Source organism: Mauremys reevesii, linkage group 2 (assembly GCF_016161935.1).
Source record: "Mauremys reevesii isolate NIE-2019 linkage group 2, ASM1616193v1, whole genome shotgun sequence".
In the NCBI taxonomy this organism is placed as follows: domain Eukaryota; kingdom Metazoa; phylum Chordata; order Testudines; family Geoemydidae; genus Mauremys; species Mauremys reevesii.
This window is the reverse complement of record NC_052624.1, coordinates 133,019,251-133,042,649: the sequence shown is the minus strand read 5'-3', so window position 1 is coordinate 133,042,649 and position 23,399 is coordinate 133,019,251. Positions and strand designations below refer to the sequence as shown.

General features: G+C 41.7%; 1 protein-coding gene across 1 annotated transcript in view; it reads left to right on the top strand.

The window, feature by feature from the left end:
* Positions 1-23,399, top strand: part of DNAH5 (dynein axonemal heavy chain 5) — a 284,226-nt gene that overhangs the window by 206,319 nt on the left and 54,508 nt on the right. The window contains exons 56-65 of the mRNA XM_039526328.1: positions 415-646; positions 4,858-4,972; positions 5,262-5,438; positions 8,726-8,929; positions 9,342-9,521; positions 11,331-11,468; positions 14,403-14,538; positions 17,575-17,891; positions 22,450-22,605; positions 23,072-23,254. Of these exons, the coding sequence (XP_039382262.1) occupies positions 415-646; positions 4,858-4,972; positions 5,262-5,438; positions 8,726-8,929; positions 9,342-9,521; positions 11,331-11,468; positions 14,403-14,538; positions 17,575-17,891; positions 22,450-22,605; positions 23,072-23,254 (1,838 nt within the window). The remainder of the gene's footprint in view (positions 1-414; positions 647-4,857; positions 4,973-5,261; positions 5,439-8,725; positions 8,930-9,341; positions 9,522-11,330; positions 11,469-14,402; positions 14,539-17,574; positions 17,892-22,449; positions 22,606-23,071; positions 23,255-23,399) is intronic.

The window sequence follows — 23,399 nt, the reverse complement described above, 5'->3', positions numbered from 1 at the left end:
GAAGTATGTGAGAGGAGCTGAGAGTGAGAGGGTGTGCTGCTGGAGGATTAAGGAGTACAAGCATTATCAGACACCAGGAGGAAGGTCCTGTGGTGAGGATAAAGAAGGTGTTTGGAGGAGGCCATGGGGAAGTAGCCCAGGGAAGTGTAGCTGTCATGCAGCTGTTACAGGAGGCACTATAGACAGCTGCGATCCACAGGGCCCTGGGCTGGAACCTGGTGTAGAGGGCGGGTTCCCCCTAAACCTCCCAACTCCTGATCAGACACAGGAGAAGTTGACCGAGACTGTGGGGAAGATCACTGAGGTGAGCAAATCTGCCAATAAGCGCAGGACCCATCAAGGTAGAGGAGGAACTTTGTCACAGAAACTAATTTAAATGGGTTAGTTCACAACCTTTTTTTCCTTTCTCTAAAGTATCTGAACACTTCCTGTCCTCATATGAAATTGACTGCACCACTGAAACCAAGAAGGAGGTGGTGCAGTGCATGGGCTCCTTCCAGGATGGGGTAGCAGAGAAGTGTGTTGACTACTTCCAGAGATATAGACGTTCTACACATGTGACTCCAAAATCCTACCTATCCTTTATTCAGGGATATAAAGCTACCTACAAAGAAAAGCATGCTGAGGTGAAGACATTGGCCAATAGGTAAAATGCCTTATTTGTTCCTTTTTCTTTGTTTTTCTCCCCCAAATGGGTACAGAACAGTTCATGGCAATAAATGGTCATCTCAATTGATGATTCTGATCACTTTATAAAGAAAACACTGATGTTGGATTTGAATTTTACCTCTCGGGTCTTTCATTCTGTGGGTATTAATATAATTTGATCCAATATTAGGGCCATTTTTTGGCCTACAAGTTAGAGTATTTAAATCTATAACAATGAAATAATGTAAGTGGTACTTAACAGGTAAGTAAACATGTGAATCTTAGTTTGTTTTTCAGAGCAATTCAGTCATAAATGACATCACTTTTCACAGTAAGCTCTTATTTCTGTATTTTTCACATGAGCAATGGAACACATACATGTGGTATGATTTTACACTCAAAAGAACATCTAGTTTATCAGAAGGGTTCTTTCTTGTTAAAATCTCATCTTGTTTTATGTGAAAGAGCTGGGTATTAACCTTTCTATGAATTCTGGAGCACATCTCTCATTCCTCTGATGCATCTTTCTGCTTTCATGGCCCAAGAGCCTCAGTATATCCTCTGCAGATTCAAGATGATGGACTTTCTACTCAAGAAAACCCAACAAAGTGGTTTGATATGATCCAGATAATTTTCAAATATGTTTTTTAAATCAACCAAGTCTCTACAGTTCATATTTAAATATGTTTAAAATAGTGTGTAAATCAGGGAATGATGTGTAAATTAAATTCCTTGGCGCCTGCAGCACCAGTCTACAATTTGCAATTAAATAGATTGCAACCAGTATTGGACACCTTCAGCATGGAATCAGACGGTAGCTTACTTTACTACAGTGCATACTGTGGCTTGGTTGCCAAATGAATCTATCATCTTGCCTTTCTGGTAAAGGTTAGGCTCTTTTAAAACCACAAGGCCAGACCAAATCCCTGACCTTCCCAGCCACCACAATCTCAGATCAGTGCACATTTTCCAAGGCTTGGCTTTAGTGGTTGTCAGCATCTAGGTCCCTAGCCTGCCATTGACCTGGCAGCTCCATTCTGTTGCTCTACTCATCCTCTCCTTTTCTTATATCTGAAGTATCAAAGTTCTTTGCTTCAGTCCCGGCAGCCACCCTGTCCTCTGACTGGCAGCTCTGTGCTGCTGTGTTTGGTGATTCATGCTGCCTAAGCCTTCCTGTATCTTCCTGTCCAGCAGGCAAGAAACCTAACATTTTCAGCTTGCCAAAAGAGCAGCAACTTTGTCACATCATTGCACTGGGAGCTCATGTTGAGTTGTTTGTCCTCTATGATGTCTAATGGCTTGTCAAAGGGCTAACAAGATCCTTGGATATATAAAAAGGGAAGTAGTGAATAGGAGTAGGGAGATGATTTTTAACTCTGCATTATGGCATACATGGCATTGGTAAGACCAGTACTGGAATACTGAGTACAGTTCTGGTGTCCTCATTTAAAAAGGAGGCTGAAAAATTGGCGAGAGGTCAGAAAAGAGTCACAAAAGTGATTTGGGGTTGGAGAAAATGCCTTACAGAGCAACATAATGAACTCCATCTGTTTAGTTTTTCAAAAAGAAAATTGAGAGGTGACTTGATGACCTTCATGGGAAGAAAATGCTGTGTTCTAAAGGGCTCTTTAATCTAGTGGAGAAAGGCATAACAAGAACCATTGCGCGGAAGCTGAAGCCAGACGAATTCAATTTAAAAATAAGGTACAAATTTTTAACAGAGAGGGTGATTAACCAAGCAAAGTAGGGAATTCTCTATTTCTTAACATCTTCAGGTCAAGATTGGAACATGTGCATTAGCCACGTAATTGGGCTCAGGACAGGGGTAACTCTGAAATGTGTTATACAGGAGGTCAGACTAGATGACCTATTGGTACCTTCTGTCCTTAAAGTCTATGAATTTTCCCAGCCTGCTCTACAGCCATTCCATTCTTTGACTCACTTGGGTTGGGCATTACCTTCTAATATTTGTTCATGTAGGCTTTTCAACCTAGAAATTAAATGTTTCATTCATTCATTTGATGTCACATAATTCAAGTTGCAAGATCAAGGTATTTTTGAAACTCTAGCTAGAACAAATGCCCAGAGATTGGGTGCCTTAATTTTTTAGTGTCCCACTGTGAGATGTTTCTAAGGATCCCAATTATCGGAAAATGCTTCCCACCCTCTGAAAATCAGACTTCTTTGGGTGAACCACAAATCAGAAATGATTTCAAAAAGTTGGATGCTATGTTTAACTGACTTCCCTGTAGAGTAATTGTTAGTTTCACAGTTTCAAGAATTACTATAGAGAGAAGCTTTTAGTTAGAAATGAGGAAAGCACCTTTTACAGGCTATGTGTTCCCTTACGTGGTTATCTACCGTTCACTCTCTGGTCTTGAGCCATAATGATCGCTGTCAAGCAATTAAAAAAATAATCGCAATTAATTGTGCCATTAATCACACTGTTAAACTATAATAGAGTACCATTTATTTAAATATTTTTGGATGTTTTCTACATTTTCAAATATATTAATTTCAATTACAACACAAAATACAAAGTGTACAGTGCTCACTTTATGTTTATTTTTAATTACAAATATTTACACTGTAAAAAACAAAAGAAATAGTATTTTTCAATTTGCCTAATATGAGTACTGTAGTGCAATCTCTTTATCATGAAAGGTGAACTTACAAATGAAGAATTATGTACAAAAAATAACTGCATTCAAAAATCAAACAATGTAAAACTTTAACGCCTATGGGTCCACTCAGTCCAACTTCTTGTTCAGCTAATCGCTCAGACAAACAAGTTTGTTTACATTTGCTGGAGTTAATGCTGCCTGCTTCTTGTTCACAATGTCACCCGAAAGTGAGAACCGGTGTTCTCATAGCACTGTTGTAGCCAGCGTCACAAGATATTTACATGCCAGATATGCTAAAGATTCGTATGTCCCTTCATACTTCAACCACCATTCCTGAGGACATGTGTCCATGCTGATGACGGGTTCTGCTCAATAATAATCCAAAGCAATGTGTACCGACACATGTTCATTTTCATCGTCTGAGTCAGATACCACCAGCAGAAGGTTGATTTTCTTTTTTGGTGGTTCGGGTTCTGTAGTTTCTGCATGGCGTGTTGCTCTTTTAAGAGTTCTGAAAGCATGCTCCACACCTCCTCCCTCTCAAATTTTGGAAGGCACTTCAGATTCTTAAAGCTTGTGTCAAGTACTGTAGCTATCTTTAGAAATCTCACATTGGTACCTTCTTTCCGTTTTGTCAAATCTGCAGTGAAAATGTTCTTAAAATGAACAACATGTGCTGAGTCATCATCCAAGACTACTATAACATGAAATATATGGCAGAATGTGGGTAAAACAGAGCAGGGGACATACAATTCTCCCCCAAGGAGTTCAGCCACAAATTTAATTAACACATTATTTTTTTAATGAGCGTCATCAGAATGGAAGCATGTCCTCTGGAATGGTGGCCGAAGCATTAAGGGGCATACAAATGTTTAGCATATCTGTCATGTAAATACCTTGCAATGCCATCTACAAAAATGCCATGTGAACACCTATTCTCACTTTTAGGTGACATTATAAATAAGAAGCAGGCAGCATTATCTCCCATCAATGTAAACAAACTTGTTTGTCTTAGCGATTGGCTGAACAAGAAGTAGGACTGAGTAGACTTGAAGGCTCTAAAGTTTTACATTGTTCTGTTTTTGAATGCAGTTATTTTTTGTACATAATGTAAGTTCAACTTTCATGTTAAAGAGATTATAGAAAATGTAGAAAAACATCCAAAATATTTAATAAATTTCAATTGATGTTCTATTGTTAAACAGTGCAATTAAAACAGCGATTAATCGCTATAAATTTTTTTGAGTTAATCGCATGAGTTAACGGTGATTAATCAACAGCCCTAATATTCAGCAATCTTTAGTCATTGTGTGCATGCAGAGTTCCATAGGTTTTTCCCCGATTTGAATTGTCTTAGTAGAAAATTCCTGTTTAACTTGTGAAACACCCATTTCTGATAAACAAGAATAGTGGGAAATTACATAATGGAAAACTTCGATGACAATTTTTGTACCAATTTCCTTGACATGAAAAATTTTTGGCAGTAGCTTTCATATTCATCTTTTTAGTAGAATAATTTTAAAAGGAGAATTATAAAATAGCGGAGGAACCTGTTATGCTCTTTGCTTTGTATTTTAAATTGTAGAATGAATACTGGATTGGAGAAATTGAAAGAGGCATCTGAATCAGTGGCTGCTCTAAGCAAAGAGCTGGAGGTTAAAGAAAAGGAGCTTCAGGTTGCTAATGAAAAAGCTGACATGGTAGGCATAGCTTTGTGCGTGCAGTGCTCTTTAACTTCTTGTGCTTTCTTTCATTTTCTCATCGACAAGGAATAATTTAAGAAGAAGGAGTCAATTAGGAGTTAAAAAGGGAGCTGTGGTATAGCATGACAATAGTGAATGTAATATCCTTATTTGAATGTCCTAATAGTTCATGAACATAAAATTAGACAGATGGATTTTTACACTGAAAATTAATAGGCAGTAACAAATTCTTTCAGCAGTGTATTTTCTTTGATATTTGCTGTTTTGTGTTTTTTCTCATTTTTAGGTTTTAAAAGAAGTCACTGTGAAAGCACAGGCTGCTGAGAAGGTGAAAGCTGAAGTACAGAAGGTGAAAGATAAAGCCCAGGCTATTGTAGACAGCATTTCAGCAGATAAAGCCATTGCTGAAGAAAAGTTGGAGGCTGCTAAGCCTGCTTTAGAAGAGGCAGAGGCAGCTTTAAAGGTCAGTATTAAAAGACAGGGAGAAGTAGGTCTACCATTTTCAGAGGATGTGTTCCATAGAAAGTAGGCTGGTGGGTTGAGCCACATACCCTACCAGTTGACAAACATTTCCCTTTTATCCCATAAATGTTGGTCAAACTCAATATGCTCATGAGTTAGTTAATCCTACAACAAAAGGAATGCTTTCAACACTTAAATACTGATTGTGATTTTTCATGTTAAACTCGCTGCAACTCACATATGTAAAAGCGACTCCAGTCCTTGGTTTTGATATCACACTGGTAACCAGCTAATGCCACTGCTGGTATTTTGTTCAAACACTGCTGAATAGACAGTGACTAGAGTGCAAACCTGCTTTATTCCATCCTAACATGGGTCTCTTCCCTCTTGTCTAATATTTTCTCCTATTATGTATATTACACCCAAGTTTACTGCTGTCCTACTCCCTTTGCCTCCTTCTTCATGACTACTTCTGTCCGGTCTCCAATACCTGGAAACACTATTGCCACTAGTTTTCCTATGTTCCTTTTGTCTCCAGCTTCGGACACTACTCCAAAAGACATCTTTGCTGTGAAGTGTTTACGCTGTAATGGAGTAGTTCATGCTGTATGTTCTTGGTAGTGGCAATGTCTGTTTCTACTCATGACTTTACATTGTGCATCACTGGGAGTGAAAGTCCCATTTTAGTTTAGTTTAGATCATTGATACTCAGACCTCAGTGGTTCAGGAGCCAAAATAGCGATCAACATTACCCAAAAGAGCCACAGTAATGTGAATTAATTCACTATTCTTGTCACAGCAAAATGACTGACCACATATTCTACAATTAGCTAATAACATAATAGAAGCATCCTGATTGGTTAATAACTTAGATCGGTTAATAATTAAATCACACAGTGTTTTCATATATGTGCTGCAAAGAGCAGCAGGAGACACATTAAAGAGCCACTTGTGGCTCCCGAGCCTCAGTCCGAGAATCACTGGTTTAGATCTTGCACTGTATAATTCAGTGTGCATTTACCCTAGTATGTAAAGTGATAAATAATAACTCAGCAAAGAACTTTTGATGGAGAATAACTTCAGTTTCCATTGTTGAAACCTGTTAATCTAATAGTGGAGAGCTGTTGGGGTGGGAAATGAGAGTCTTTGAGGAGCAAAGCAATGAGTGGGAGGTATGGACTAGTGATGGGAAAACCTCTAGGTTTGCAGGCTCATGTCAGAGAAGTATTCAGACTTTCAGATGCTTTCCTTAACTCTTGAGCAGCCTTCCCCCCAAATGCCTTTCTCACTCTGGTACATTATTCCTGTAAATACACCCCTCCTTCCTCTTACCTGCTCTTTTAGAGAGGAGGAGGAAGATGATATTGGCCTGGCAGGACTGATTTTTCATGAAAAGGTGATTTGAGAGACCTTCTCTATTCTTCACATAAGAGTAGTGGCTTTTGTGCACACTAAGATGTCAGAACACTATAGTGCATTTTGAGATGTAAACTCCAAGGTGCCCTTTTAAAGCAGAACTGATCATAAGATTGGGGTTGCAATCATGCTGCACCAGAGTGAAATAATAGGCCTCTGGTCACACTCAAAGATATAAATAAGTGGGATGCCCCTGAAGAAAATCCTTCCAATAAAAAACTCTGTAAAGGGGGATGGGGCTCCAAGTTATCTTGACTACCTCTCCAAGAAGATCTGTGCGCCAAGGAAGCTGTAATCAAATACTCAGGAACTTTCTAATGGTTTGGTTTCCATTCTAATATGTGAAGGTTTTGAATATTTACATATTTGATCCACATTAGCTCCCTTGCCTAATGAAGATGAAGACAGCAATGGAGCGTGTGACTGAGACAGTTTGAATGCTGTGATAGCATGTACAAGTCATGGATCTGTAACTAAGATCCAGCTATTAGGAACAGTACCATGTAAAACAAAACAGAATTATGGTGCTAGGATTCTTTGCAGGAGTTGAGCATAAACTGCTCAAACTACCCCATCAAAGTTTCTGGTATCATCAGAAGGCCTCAGTGACATTAATGAACAGTAATTCAGTTACCTGCAGTATATTTGTCTTCTACCCTATACCCTGTTCCTTGTTTTATTCTGTGACTGACCAAAAATAAATCTCCGAAGCAAGTTAGTTCTTTGACAGCTATTTTTTTAATGCAGCTATCCTGGTTTTACTAATACTAACTGACAATATAATCTTTGTAAAATAAATTCCAATATCATCTGAGATATAAAATTTAAATAATGCATGTAAAATTTCACTCCGGGTAACGGTGTCAAATACATCACATAGACACTTATACTCTGTAAAATACAGATGACAATTTCCCATGAGGATATCATTGTTTTCTCAGTCTGAGAAAGAACTAAGTTGGCTTCATCTGTGCTATAACTGCTCACATGACAGCTTCAATAGGAAAAAGACACACAAGCAGGAGCTAACAAGCTTATGAATAAATATGTATGTAAAATTATTTTAACATTATTTCAGACCACAATTTCCTTTGAGTCAGAGAACACTCCTTGTCAGTTGTGATTGTTGCATAGATTGGTTTTCTCATTATAATAACCTGGCAAATTATGGTCTACAAGGACTTGAGAATTTTAAATTATTTACTAAGAATTTAATGGAATTTTGCTAGCAGCACAGAGAAATGTGTACTGCAATACTTGATTCATTTACAGGTTTCTTAGCTGTTAAGTGACCTTTAATTGGTCAATCTGCCCATTCGTCATAACTTCAAGACTTGTTAGTTTTAAATGACAAGACTATTATTAAGTGGAGAAGATACATTGTGGTCTTACATAAATAATTTTTAAAAATGTAAAATTCTTTAACACAAATTACGGTCCCTTTGTCCTTTCTGTTACACTGATAATTGCTTGTAAAATGTGCAAACAAAAGCATTACGTCATGTAACTAAACTTAAGTTATTGAATGAGCTTTTTCTCTTTTTTCATACCTCAGAACAGGCTTGCTTGTGTAAATTGCTGAGTGCCTACTTGGTGCTGCTGAGCAGAAATTACTTAGTAGCTTACAAGAGGCAGCAGTTAAAATCGTTCAGAACTGGACCTTTCTAGTTTTATTCTGCTTGAGCATGATTTAACAATTAAAAACTTGCTATGGATACGTAGGTTGGATTAATTTTTCCAAACAGATCATATGCCTGTAGGATGGATTCAATGTGAGTGTCCATCATTTTTTTATATGAGTGTCTTTGAGATGGACAACATGGTTTACAGCAACAACAGTGATAATCCCTTTCCTTCCTCTCGATTTCATAGACAATCAAACCTGCAGACATTGCCACTGTCCGTACACTGGGCCGACCTCCTCATCTTATCATGCGTATTATGGACTGCGTGCTCCTGCTGTTCCAGAGAAAAGTGAACAGTGTGAAAGTGGACCAGGAGAAAAGCTGCACCATCCCATCGTGGCAGGAATCACTGAAATTGATGACAGCAGGAAACTTCTTACAGAACCTGCAGGTACTTTAAAAACATAGAAGAGAAAAATGGATTGTCTAATGGCTGCAGCAGAGCAAATGTTGTAAGAAGTGTATGTTATATATTTCACTTGAAAAGTTAGGGGTTTTCAACCCATTGTATTGTGAAGAAACAAAAACTGGGCATAATCGTACAGTTTTCACTCAAAGGAAATGTCTGTTGTTTTCCCATCTGAGTTTTGCCTAAGTAAGGATTGTAGGATTGGGCTCATTACAGATAATTTGCTAAAGCATTGGAGGGTAGTTATGTTATCTGTGTGTTTAAATCACAGGCCATTCACAAATTAGGATATGCCAAATAAATTGTCGGTGAGTTTTTTAAAACACCTTTGGAGAAACTGACTGATGTGTGGTAATACAGTGTGGCTAAATTGTTCTCTCCATGATGTCTCCAGCAATTCCCAAAAGATACAATCAATGAAGAAGTTGTGGAGCTTTTGAATCCTTATTTTGAAATGGTAGACTATAACATTGAGACGGCAAAGCGAGTGTGTGGGAATGTGTCTGGCCTCTGCTCATGGACCAAGGCCATGGCTGCATTTTTTTCTATCAACAAAGAAGTGTTACCCTTAAAGGTAAATCTGTATTGGTAAGCCAGTGGGAGGTTTTCCTAAATAACACTTTGGGATTTGGCCCAGCGGGCAGACAAAATACTAACTCCAGCATGTGTCTAAGGGAACTCACCATCACAAAATCAAAAATTCCACAAGAGGGCTCACCCAGCAAGTTGTGGATTTTTAAACAATAAACATATGCGTAAGTCCATCCTGATTTAGTAAAGCTTTTAAGCATGTGCTTGAATGCTTTGTTGAACTGGGGCTTATGGGCTCTCTTTCTCTAAATGCTTTTTTAATAAGGTAGAACAGCTCTATCTTATTCACAGAATCTGCTCTCTGTATATATTTAGCCATGTCTGTTCACTTGGGTGGAAAAAAGTTATTCTGACCACATTTGATGCCTGTAAGCACTGCAGAACTGAAATGGGTATGGCATAGGAAACTGGATTCTGTTTCATCCATTTCTTGTGTATCCATAAAGTGATTAATGAAGGAGCTATACAGGTAGCACTGAGGGAATAACTAGGCCTGCAGAACCTTTATGACTGGTAATGAGTCAGCAGAGGGAAAGAACCCAGTTTCTTACAGCTTCAAGGAGCAGTTTACAGGGTAGGCAGTTATAAATATGTATTCCTTTTTTGTTTATAAACTAAGCATATTAGATCTGAAAATCACTTACACAATAAATATGAAACTTCAAACTGCCATTTCCACAGAGTTGAAGTGCTTTCTGGGCATTTGCCCATGCCATTTCTGTTCTCTGATAGATGTACTGAGAGATAAATGTTCGAAAGTGACATCTGCCTTTTCATAAACACACCTGGATTTGCTCACAGTTGAAGTATTTATTTATCTAACAATGAGACTTGTAGGTGCAAACACAAACTTCATGCAAAACCGAGTAAATTATAATTAACCAAATGCCTCCAGAATTAGTAAAATCTGGAATTTCGTAAAATAAAATACCAATGTTGGGGACATTTCCTTAGGGTTGGTTTGGACACCAGTGTAAGTTGGAGCAGCTTGAGAGCTAATTTTACCAACACCAGCAGGAGTGGCCTCCTAGGAACCATGATTCCAGTTGGCTGTTGCAGGAGTGCAAGGCATTGCTGTCTTATCTCAATGCTGCTCTTATATTGAGGGGGCCCAGGAGTGAATGGTGTGGAGCTGTCTCTGCTAGCTTCATAACTCTCTATGTCAAAGGAATCCCCAGCTACCCCATATATGGCCATTTTCCAGTTGCTTTCTGCTGACCGAGCAGGGCAAACCATAAGGCCAAGGACCTGGCCTACCTACGACCCTTCATCTACATTCACAAAACTCTTAATATAAGCATGGGATTTGTATAATAAATTAGGGCAATACATGACCTGTAGTACTGGCTTGTTAGTACTGTCTTTTAGAAGAGATGGTTGATTATCTCCTTTATACTTTGAGACCTTTCAAAGAACAGATTGATACTCAATAAGAAGGAATTAGAAGGACATGATCTGAGCATGGAATAACTATAGGTCTGTGATGTTTATATTTGAATTCAGAAATGTGTTCTCTGTACACATGTAGTCTGAGAAAATGTGGAGGGTCATCTGAGTGAAATGCTTTATCCCCTCCTGCGAAGTGTTTTACCACAGAATTGCAGCTGAGAATTGTAGCAGAATTCAGTCTGTCAGACAATTGAAATTGAAAGGATTCTGAGTGATAGCTCAATTATACAGAGCAGTTTAGATTTTAAATATAATGCTATGAAGCTTTAATTGAGATGTGCTTTATACCAAATGCTTTGAAACATTCTGTGTATGATTTGTTTTGCATATGTATATTTCGTAGGCTAATTTGGCAGTCCAGGAGAATCGCCTTGCCACTGCCATGCTAGATCTGCAGAAAGCCCAAGCAGAGTTGGATGATAAGCAAGCTGAATTAGATTTTGTACAGGCAGAGTATGAAAAAGCCATGAGGGAAAAACAGGTGCAGTATTCTTTACATTAAGATACTCCTTGACTGTTTTAGTCATTGATACTATTTATACAAGCACAAAATACAGTGCATCTCCTCAAACTCACTATTGGCCTTTGAAATGGAGAATTTAGGAACAAAATTTGAATTTTTTGGGGACATCCATCTTTTTTTTTTTTTTTTTGCTTTCTCATATACTTTCCTGGCCCACTTTTCTGCCTCATTAAAACCCACTGTGTATGTAGCACAAAGCTTCATGCATTGAACACTGCATTTGTTACATGCATATGTGAATATTTCTGTGCACAGACATTTGAAATTTTGGACTTTAAGCTCCCAGGCTGGCAGATGCCACCCACCTTTCACCAGCACTTAACATACATGCATACAGTAAAAAAATTAAAAAAAAATTCAAAGGCTCCTATGAAGGGGCACAACCAGAGTTTTCCTAATGAAAGGCCAGAGGGTGCCGGTTTGGGTATTTAGGGTCAAGCACATGTAGTGTGACCAGATGTCCCGATTTTTAGGTCTTTTTCTTATATAGGTTCCTATTCCCCCCCCCCCATCCTGATTTTTCACACTTGCTGTCTCGTCACCCTAAGCACATGATGCAGGGGAGGGGGAATTACGTATGAGAGTCTCCCTGGGGTTGTCAGAACTGCCTGAAATTTTCATCCAGAGAGAGATTTTGTGACAGTGTCTTGGGGGCAGTAGCTGGGTCCCCTTTGGTCCCTCCTGTGCCAGGCACAATGACATATAGGAGGCATCCCCATCCCAAGGGGCACAGATGGAAGCTCCCTGCACTGCACAGTGGTATGGGATCTTCCTCTTCTAGGGACCATCTCTTCAAGTCCTCCTCAGCCCTGGACTCCTCCCACCCGTTCCAGCCCTGGGGTTCCCATGATGGATCTGTGGTCTGTATTGCTCCCAGGGCCGCCCAGAGGATTCTGGGGGCCCGGGGTCTTCGGCGGCGGGGGGGCCCTTCCGTTCTGGGACCCGCCGCCAAAGTGCCCCGCCGCCGAATTACCGCCGAAGCGGGACCCGCCGCCGAAGCGCAGCCCGGTCTTCGGCGGTAATTCAGTGGCGGGGGGGGCCTGCCGCGGGCCTTCGGGGGGCCCCTTCTGGGCCTTCGGAACAGAAGGGGCCCCCCGCCGCCGAAGACCGGGCTGCGCTGCGGCGGCGGCGGCGGGTCCCACTTCCTCCCCCGCCTCTTACCCGAGTGCGTCTCCGGCGGGGCCTGAGCTCCGTCCTGCTCAGAGCCGCGTGGTGAGGGGGCGGGGCTGGGAGCTCCACGCCGAGCGGAGGCAGCTGCCCCGCCCCCTCCCCACGCCGCTCTGAGCGGGGCGGGGCTCAGGCCCCGTTGGAGCTCCCAGCCCCGCCCCCTCCCCACGCCGCTCTGAGCGGGGCGGGGCTCAGGCCCCGTTGGAGCTCCCAGCCCCGCCCCCTCACCACGCGGCTCGGATCGGGGCAGGGCTCAGGGGCTCGGATCGGGGCAGGGCTCAGGGGCTCGGCCGCAGACTCGGCGCTCTTCTCTTGGGGGCCCCTGCGGAGCCCGGGGCCCGGGGCAAATTGCCCCCTTTGCCCCCCCCTCTGGGCGGCCCTGATTGCTCCAGCTGCTCTGCGCTGCAGATTCAGCTGCCCTCGTAGCTGCAGAGAAAGCTCAACCATCCAGCTTGACTCAGTAGCTCCATCCTGGGTTGGGGCAGCCACAGGTGGGACCCAGAGTGCATGATCCTGCACCCAGCACCTGTGCCATAGAGTTGTCCACTAGGGGAAGGGACCAGGGCCACTGGGGTGAGTGTGTGTTCTCTGTGGCCTCCTGTGAGATGTGTCTCTGGGGGTCTGAGCCTTGGGCAGGGCTAGGCAGCATGCTGTAGCCTCTGCCCAGAGTCCTGACTGTGTTGTTGGGCGGCAGCATTTATGGCAAAGATTGGATCCTGTTGTGCCCCTGGTCCCTTGTATACAATTGTGTGGAGCAAGTCCGAATATGCATCCATTCTTGGAAGTTAATGCACAGTGATGGAGCATTTCAGTTTTACGTGCTATGACTAAGGCTACTAGGACTAAGGCCACGTTTTAGTCATGGGTATTTTTAGTAAAAGTCATGGACAGGTCATGGGCAATAAACAAAAATTCACAGCCTGTGACCTGTCCATGACTTTTACTATATACCTCTAACTAAAACTTGGACCGGGAGGCCACGGGTGCTCTGTGGGGGGCGGTCTGGGGATGCCACCGGTGCTGGGCGGGGTGGCCCAGGCCCCCCACTGGTGCTGGGGGGGAGGCGGATGAAGGCATACGGCCCAGGATTTTTGCTGGTGCTGGGGAGGGAGGAGGGGGGCGGTGCATGGCCCGGGCCCCCTGCTGCTGCTGGGCGTGGGGAAGGTTGGCAGGGCTTGCAGGCTCCCTACTCAGCTCCATGTGTCCCTGAAGCTCCTAGGGGGAGGAGTGGTAGGGGGGGGCTCTATGCGCTGCTCCCGCTGGAAGTGCTGGCTCCACAGCTCCCATTGTCCGGGAACCGCAGCCAATGGGAACTTCATGGGTGGAGCCTGCAGGCACAGGCAAAGTGTGGAACCCCCCTACGAGCTGCAGGGACATGCTGGTGGGAGCCAGGGAGGCCCCCCCAGGTAAGCGCCACCCCACACCCTAACCATCTGCCCCAGCCCAGAGTCCCCTCCCACATGTCCGAGCTGCTGATGCTGGCCCAGGGGCTGCCCAGGTGACCAGTACCCGCTGCTGCAGAAGTCACAGAGGTCACAGAAAGTCACAGAATCCATGACTTCTGTGACCTCCGTGACAGACACGCAACCCTAACTATGATACTTGGTATATGGTAATGCAGTAAATATTAAAGTACTATTTGTGAGTCATTATGCCATTAAGGGTTTAATTAAAATTAGGTTTTTCCTTCCACTTCCAATCAGTGTTTTTTTGTGTGGTCTGTAGACCTTGCTTGACGATGCAGAACGTTGCAGACATAAGATGCAAACAGCCTCCAGTCTTATAAGTGGTCTAGCAGGTGAAAAAGAGAGATGGACTGAACAGAGTAAAGAGTTTGCTGCACAAACTAAGAGGCTTGTGGGTAAGAATAATTTTTCATTATACAGACTTACTGTGAACTCGCCCCTTGACTGAGAAACACTACATAAAAGCAAGATGCACATAGTAAGGTACAAAATAGTTTGTACAGCATATAAAACTAGTGCTAACTCATGATGCTTTCATGCTTGTATAGTAATATTAGGAAGTATAATCTGTGGGCCGCAGCTAGTAGAGGGTGACATGTGAATGATGACTATTACAGAAGCAGCATAGTTTGTATAGCTAAAGATGTTAAGATTTGTGCCTGAAATAGAGATTAATTGTTCTGTATGAATAATAGAGTATATCCTCCCCACACTTAGACTACTTATTCTTCAAGGATAGAATAACTTTTTGGACAATTTTCCAATGAATATTTTGAGTTATAAGTATATTTACAGTAAGTAACGTTTTTCAGATCCTGCTAGTAAATTTGTGGTTTTTGAGATTAAAAATAGATTTTTCTATATTGTAAAAATTATAAGGAATAAATGACTTTGAAAGTTGACCACTTCGCTTCTATATATTTATACTATTGCTCATCAGTTTCTCTCTACACAATGATAATCATTTACAAAAATTTCATCTACTAATACTGTTGCTATAATTTGTCAGAATCTAAACTTTTGATTTAAAAAGAGTCATTAGCCTTCTAGTCTTGGTTGTAAACTAACATGATAGTGTTGGAGGATATTAGTGTGGTGGTTGGTGGAGTCCTGATGGTGGGGGACTAGTGCTTGGGGACTGGTACTATATTGTGTGAAGGTTGAACTCACTTTTTTATTTTCTTGATTTCTATAGTTTGCACTGCTGGGTGGAAATAACTTTTAACTACTTTATAGTTAACTGTTTTGTTATTCTTGCTGGGCATTTGGACTGGATTTGGTCTTCAGTGTCTATCAAAACTATGAATCTATGATACCATCCAAATAAGAGATATAAACCACCTTTTAAAAATACCAGTTTCACAGGTGTTAAATTTTTCTTCTGATAACATGTAACATCCATGGCCATGATGTGTGCCAGGGCCACTGGGAAATTAATGGGAATGAACTCAAGCCCTTATGCTCCAAATACCTAAGCCCCTGCTTCTTGAGCTGGAAAATAAATGTATTTATCCACTGTAAAAATGTGGGTTGAACAGTTTAGATCCTGTCCAACAGAGATCACAGAGCTTAATGATTACATTAGCATGCCATGTAGATTAGAATTAGAAAAATCTAATGGAATTAGAAAAATCATGGATACAATTGAACATGTTCCTTTTGTTGAATCAAAACATGAGTGCCTGGAATATATCAAAACATAAGGGTATCTTCTGCTTTCACTCCCATTATTGAAGGAGACACTGAAGCTATGTCTATACTGTTACAGCTCTGGCATGTGGGGCGTGGGTAGCTACATGCCAAAGTGAAAAGCCAGCTGCATCCACACTGTGTTGTGTAGCTATATGCATCAGTGTCAGGCTCTGGCAGGGGGAGGCAGTGGAGAAATGATATGCAGCACCCACTTTTGGAGCCTTCCACTGTGGTGGGGAAATGCTCTGGCAGCAGGGAGGCAGTGAGATGAACACTGCTAAAAATAGCAGTTAGATGGGAGAGACACTGCTTGGGCATGCAGAGACCCCATGTAATATATATACCATAAGTTCTGGCATGTCTTTGCTCACCTAAGCAGTGCCTCACCATCTGTGCTATTATTTATACCTGTGGTAGGGTGTGTGTACAATATGTGCACTCTACACGTCACAGTGAGTGAGTGTGCAGTGTAGATGTACCCGGGGATGCAGTATTTTGTGCACACACTCCCTGTTTTCTTGAGCTAGGTTGGGCTTTCTGCACTGAGCAAGGATGTGACTGGGGGAAAAACTCTGCTCTTCCAGCCTCCTGCCAACAATAGACACTGTGCTGTTGCTGCCTCCTGCCTGGGACGGCTATTTCTCCTGCACCCTGGCTTTTCAGTGTTTCACTGCAGAGCAGGAAGAGGGGAAAACCCCCAAAGCTGACAGAGACCATCAGCACCAGACCATCCCCCACCCTGAGGCTAAAGATTAATGACTACGAGAAGCAAGACAAGAGAGTGACCCCCCTGTACCTTTAAGTGTGGGGAGTATTTGGCTGGCTGGCTGGCTGAATGAAGGGACCAGTGCTTTAGGGCTGGGGGCAGGGAGGGGGTGGAGATGAAAACTGTTGCAAAAGGGGACATCTGGTTGCTGACTCACCCCCTAGGAATGCAGGGTTTAAAAGGGGCAGCCGTGTGCCGGAAGCTCTGTTTTACACGGAGCAGTCTTGGAGGCAGCCAAACTAATTGCTGCTGCCTCCTTGTGGCGGATGACCAGTGCAGGTACTCCATAGGGAAGGTATACAGTGACCTGATAAATGGCTTGGAAAAAGACTTAAAAAGAGGTGTTTGTTAAAGGAATGAACAGGGGACAGCTGGAGACGTCTATGATTGGTATGGCATGGGGCCAACCTCCCATTTGTATAGCCCACCTTAACCCTCCTACGAGGGGGATGGATGGTAAGATCCAGGCAATGGATTTGCTGGAGAGACCTGGATGGAAAAATAGGGGGAGCTGGTGGAAGCCCCCCAAGTAATTACAGAATAAACATGGGGTTACCAGTACTGTTCACTTTTATCTGCCAAGTAGTCCCAGACACCTAATAATAAAGTTGCGGCCTAATTAAACCCATGTCAAATGTCTCCTGTCCTTCTTTTGTTTTAGCCAGACAACAGATCCTTGCTGGTATGATACACTGGGAATTTTCAGAACACTTTTGAAAAGCTAGATTTTTTTAAATGGGCCCAAAGTCTCATAAAATCATGAGGTTAGAATTAGGAAAAAAACCAAACATTTTCAGTGATATTTTGCACATAGCATAGTAAAACAAATAAATCTGCCCTTACACTATAAATTCTACTGTAGCTCCCGTTGGAAGCTTTGCCTGTCTCTCTTGTTTGTTTTCTGAAAGCACATGTATTACCCTAACATAGCTGTCACAGTGTTTCAGTATCTCATGCTATTTTTTTTTTTTAGGAGATGTATTGCTGGCTACAGCTTTTCTATCGTATTCTGGTCCTTTTAACCAAGAGTTCCGCAATCTGTTGTTAAATGATTGGCAAAAGGAAATGAAAACCCGGAAAATCCCATTTGGCAATAACCTAAACCTTACAGAGATGTTGATTGATGCTCCGACCATCAGTGAGTGGAACCTCCAAGGATTGCCAAACGATGACCTATCCATACAGAATGGAATTATTGCCACGAAAGCAGCTCGCTATCCTTTGTTAATTGATCCACAGACTCAGGGCAAAATTTGGATTAAAAATAAGGAAACCAAGAATGAACTTCAGGTAACTTGAATGCAGATACCATCTAGTAGCTCTTACATAGCTGCTGAAATGCTTGGCTAATCGGGGGGTTCAGGCTGTAGCTAGCAATTATAATATTTTATATACTACCTACGTTGCATAGAATCATAGAATATCAGGGTTGGAAGGGACCTCAGGAAGTCATCTAGTCCAACCCCCTGCTAAAAGCAGGACCAATTCCCAACTAAATCATACCAGCCAGGGCTTTGTCAAGCCTGACCTTAAAAACCTCTAAGGAAAGAGATTCCACCACCTCCCTAGGTAACCCATTCCAGTGTTTCACTACCCTCCTAGTGAAAAAGTTTTTCCTAATATCTAACCTAAACCTGCCCCACTGTAACTTGAGACCATTACTCCTTTTTCTGTCATCTTCTACCACTGAGAACAGTCTAGATCCATCCTCCTTGGAACCCCCTTTCAGGTAGTTGAAAGCAGCTATCAAATCCCCCCTCATTCTTCTCTTCTGCAGGCTAAACAATCCCAGTTCCCTCAGCCTCTCCTCAGAAGTCATGTGTTCCAGCCCCCTAATCATTTTTGTTGCCCTCCACTGGACTCTTTCCAATTTCTCCACATCCTTCTTGTAGTGGGGGTCCAAAACTGGACACAGTACTCCACATGAGGCCTCACCAATATTGAATAGAGGGGAATGATCACATCCCTCGATCTGCTGGAAATGCCCCTACTTGGCAACAAGGGCACACTGTCGACTCATATCCAGCTTCTTGTCCACTGTAACCACTAGGTCCTTTTCTGCAGAACTGTTGCCTAGCCATTCAGTCCCTAGTCTGTAGCAGTGCATGGGATTCTTCCATCCTAAGTGCAGGACTCTACATTTGTCCTTGTTGAACCTCATCAGGTTTCTTTTGGCCCAATCCTCTAATTTGTGTAGGTCCCTCTGTATCCTATCCCTACCCTCCAGTGTATCTACCACTCCTCCCAGTTTAGTGTCATCTGCAAACTTGCTGAGAGTGCAGTCCACGCCATCCTCCAGATCGTTAATGAAGATATTGAACAAAACCGGCCCCAGGACCAACCCTTGGGGCATTCCGCTTGATACTGGCTGCCAACTAGACATGGAGCCATTGATCACTACCCATTGAGCCCGAAGATCTAGCCAGCTTTCTATCCACCTTATAGTCCATTCATCTAGCCCATACTTCTTTAACTTGCCGTCAAGAATACTGTGGGAGACCGTATCAAAAGCTTTGCTATAGTCAAGGAATAACACATCCACTGCTTTCCCCTCATCCACAGAACCAGTTATCTCCTCGTAGAAGGCAATTAGGTTAGTCAGGCATGATTTTCCCTTGGTGAATCCATTCTGACTGTTCCTGATCACTTTCCTCTCCTCTAAGTGCTTCAGAATTGATTCCTTGAGGACCTGCTCCATGATTTTTCCAGGGACTGAGGTGAGGCTGACTGGCCTGTAGTTCCCCGGATCCTCCTCCTTCCCTTTTTTAAAGATGGGGACTACATTAGCCTTTTTCCAGTCATCCAGGACCTCCTCCGATCACCATGATTTTTCAAAGTTAATGGCCAATGGCTCTGCAATCACATCCACCAACTCCTTTAGCATCCTCAGATGCAGCGCATCCAGTCCCATGGATTTGTGCTCATCCAGCTTTTCCAAATAGTCCTGAACCACTTCTTTGTCCACAGAGGGCACCTCTTCCCCATGCTGTGCTGCCCAGTGCAGCAGTCTGGGAGCTGACCTTGTTCGTGAAGAGAGAGGCAAAAAAAGCATTGAGTACATTTTCTTTTTCCACATCCTCTGTAACTAGGTTGCCTCCCTCATTCAGTAAGGGACCCACACTTTCCTTGACTTTCTTGTTGCTAACATATCAGAAGAAACCCTTCTTGTTACTCATAACATCTCTTGCTAACATCTTGTTGCATGCAGTCAGTGTACACTCTAGGCAGATTTAGCATTTAGCACTAGAGCAAATTCTTCCCTTTGTTACTTTGTAACCAGCAAACCTGTTGGTTTCAGTGGGCTTGCTTGTAGCATAATGCAGTGAAGAATGTGGCTGTTAGTGTGCAGATGGAAGACCTGATAAATTCTACAAGGAAAATGTTGGATGCCATTAACCCTAGGAAAATGAAAATGTGTATGCCGTAGTTTGTTTTCTTATAGACTCATAGACCAGAAGGGACCATCATGATCATCTAGTCTTACTGTAGGCACATTGCAGGCCACAGAACCTTGCCCACCCACTCCTGTAATAGACCCCTAACCTCTGGCTGAGTTACTGAAGTCCTCAAATCATGATTTAAACACTTAGAGAATCCACTCTTTACACTATTTTAAACCAGCAAGTGACCCATGCTCTATGCTGCAGAGGAAGGCAAAAAGCCCTCAGAGTCTCTACCAATCTGATTTAGGGGAAAATTTATTCCCAATCCCAAATATGGCAGTTAGTTAGACCTTGAGCATGTGGGCAAGATCCACCAGCAAGACACATGGGAACAGATTCTCTGTAATAACTCAGAGCCCTCCCCGTCTAGTGTCCCATTACTAGCCCTTGGAGATATTTGCTGCTAGCAGTTGCAGATTGGCTACATTCCATAGTAGGGAGTCTCTTCAGACCATCCCCACCCATAAATTTAGCAAGCTCAATCTTGAGGCCAGTTAGGTTTTCTGCCTCCACTGCTCCTCTTGGAAGGCTGTTCCAGAACTTCACTCCTCTGATGGTTAGAAACCTTCATCTAATTTCAAGGCTAAATTTGGTGATGGCCAGTTTATATCCATTAGTTCTTATGTCAACATTGGCACTTAACTCCTCCTCCACCCTGGTATTTATTTATCCCTCTGATGTATTTATAGAGAGCAATCATATCTCCCCTCAGCCTTCTTTTGATTAGGCTAAACAAGCCAAGCTCTTTGAGTCTCTCGTCTCGTAAGGTAGGCTTTCCATTCCTCTGATCATCCTAGTAGCCCTTCTCTGCATCTGTTCCAGTTTGAATTCATCTTTCTCAAACATGGGTGACCAGACTTCACCTTGCATTATGCTGATGTACTAAAAATCAGCAGACACAGCATCACGCTATTCCATAGCTTTCTGCTGAATTGGAAATAAATAATAGCCATTATTGTTGTTTTGTTTTATTATCATTATTCTTTTATTAGTGTAGCATCTAGGAGCCCTAGTCATGGACCAGGACCCCATTGTGATAGGTGTTATACAAGCACAGAACAAAAAGATGGTCCCCACTCCAAAGAGTTTACAATCTAAGTCTAAAACAAGAGACATCAGGTGGATACAGACAGATGGGAGAGTACAAGGAAACAATGAGACAGTATTGATCAGCATGTTGGCAATGGTCTTAGCGTACCAGTGGCCTAATGGTTGAGTTTTTTTTAGACATTGTGGCAAAGGAGTTTAAGGGGAATTTGAAGGTGGTTAATGATGTAGGTTTGTGGATATTTAGAAGGGGCACCTCCCAAGCGTGAGCCTTGTGTTTATCTGTAACTGGTACCTGAAAGTTCTGCATCTCTTATACATTAGTAACAATTGTATAACTAGTGATATTAATGAAGTATTACTGGATTTGAATTAGGCAAGAGCAAACAAACTAGACTGTGATGATTTACGTTATTATTGGTTTTGTTTTGTTGGGACGAGAAAAGCAGCTGAGTTTTAAGCTTTAAAAGCAAAGCTGATGCATGATTTGTACCATGCAAAACATTTTATACAGAAATAAGTTAAATTTAGGATTGGGTTCACCACTGCTGTATTCCACTTTTACTCTAGTGGAATTAAACCAATGCAAAACTGGAGTACCATGGTGATGAATCAAGTGTTTGAAATTTTGGAACAAGTTTATGAACTGGGGGGGCGGGGTGAGACTCTCAAAAATGCTTAGTGTTGGCCTAATTCTGCACCCACTGAAGTTAAAAGAAGTTTTACCCTTGACTATAGTTGAGAGGGAAACAGTTTTTCTGGCCCACAAATATTTTCAAGTAGAAAATATTTTCCTCTCTTGAAATCATGATAAAAAGTCAAAATTGTGAATATATTCGTAAACCAAAAACTAGATTTTTCATTTTCATTTCAGCTAGCTTGAAAGTTTTTGTCTTGATAATTTTGATCAGATTTGATTTTGACCTGTTTTCTTTTTTAGTCTAGCTTGCATTTCTAAATAAAAAAGAATATTTTAATAGTTTTTCAAACTATTAAAAAAATTGAATTTTTTTGTTTATAAAATGTCAGTGTTTTGTTTTGACATATACAATTTTTTTCTCGACGTTTTTCAGGTTGGGAAATTTGTCAGAATTGACCCTGTTTCACAATGTCAGTTAATTGGCAGTTTTCAACAGAAAAATGAGCTGAAAAATTCCCAGCCAGATCCTCATGGAGAATAAGAGTAGTTCCACTAAGATTGAACATTCTGAAATCAAACCCCTTTTCCTTGATCTTGATCTTTAGCTAGTGTCTCTTTCAATAACATAACCATAGTAAACATACTAAAACATTTTCTTTTACCACTGCTCTCATAATGAAGTGAGGCATGATATACTGGCTACATGTTTTATTTCTAGATCACATATCTGAATCACAAGTATTTTAGAAACCACTTAGAGGACAGCCTTTCTCTTGGAAGGCCACTGCTGATTGAAGATGTCCGGGAAGAGCTTGATCCAGCATTGGATAATGTTTTGGAGAAAAACTTCATCAAAACTGGTTCTTCCTATAAGGTAAAAGAAGAAACTATAACTGTAGGGGACTGAATTCACATTTTAAAATAATGCTAATTCTATACAGCTATGATAGCCTTATGTTTGGATTTGTGGATAGCCAAGATATTTAAACCCTGCAGTTTTCTTCTTCTGTTAGTCTTAAACGGGATTGTAAGCATTAGAAGAAAATCCTATTTAAAACCCCATTATGTTGTATTGTAAATTAATTATTGCATGCATAATTGTGCAGAAATTACAGAATCAGACAAGTTTCTGAACAAGTAGCTTGAGGCACTGCATGGATATTATCTTTGCACAATTTTTAATATAGAATTAGCTTTTTAATCAGATCTTTCCAAAATGCAGTAGCATTAAAGAAAAATTTAACTTGTATATTCTGAACTATGTTGTAAAACTGTGACCCTTACTATCAGTGCTTTTCAATTGATCTGTTTCATAATATCTCATTGTGTTTTGCCATAAGGTAAAAGTTGGTGATAAAGAAGTAGATGTCATGAATGGCTTCAGACTTTACATCACCACTAAGCTCCCAAATCCAGCATATACCCCTGAAATTAGTGCTCGCACATCCATTATTGACTTTACTGTGACCATGAAAGGTCTAGAAGATCAACTCCTAGGGAGAGTCATTCTCACAGAGAAACAGGTAGGAGGAAAATAATTCCACTCTATTTCTATTTGGTTTAGAATGAACATACATGTGTGCGTGTGTTGACGGGCAAGTTTCACTTGAGTTAAATTGATTATTCTGTTCTCTCATACTACAAGGTTACTGCTTTTCAGTTCTCTAT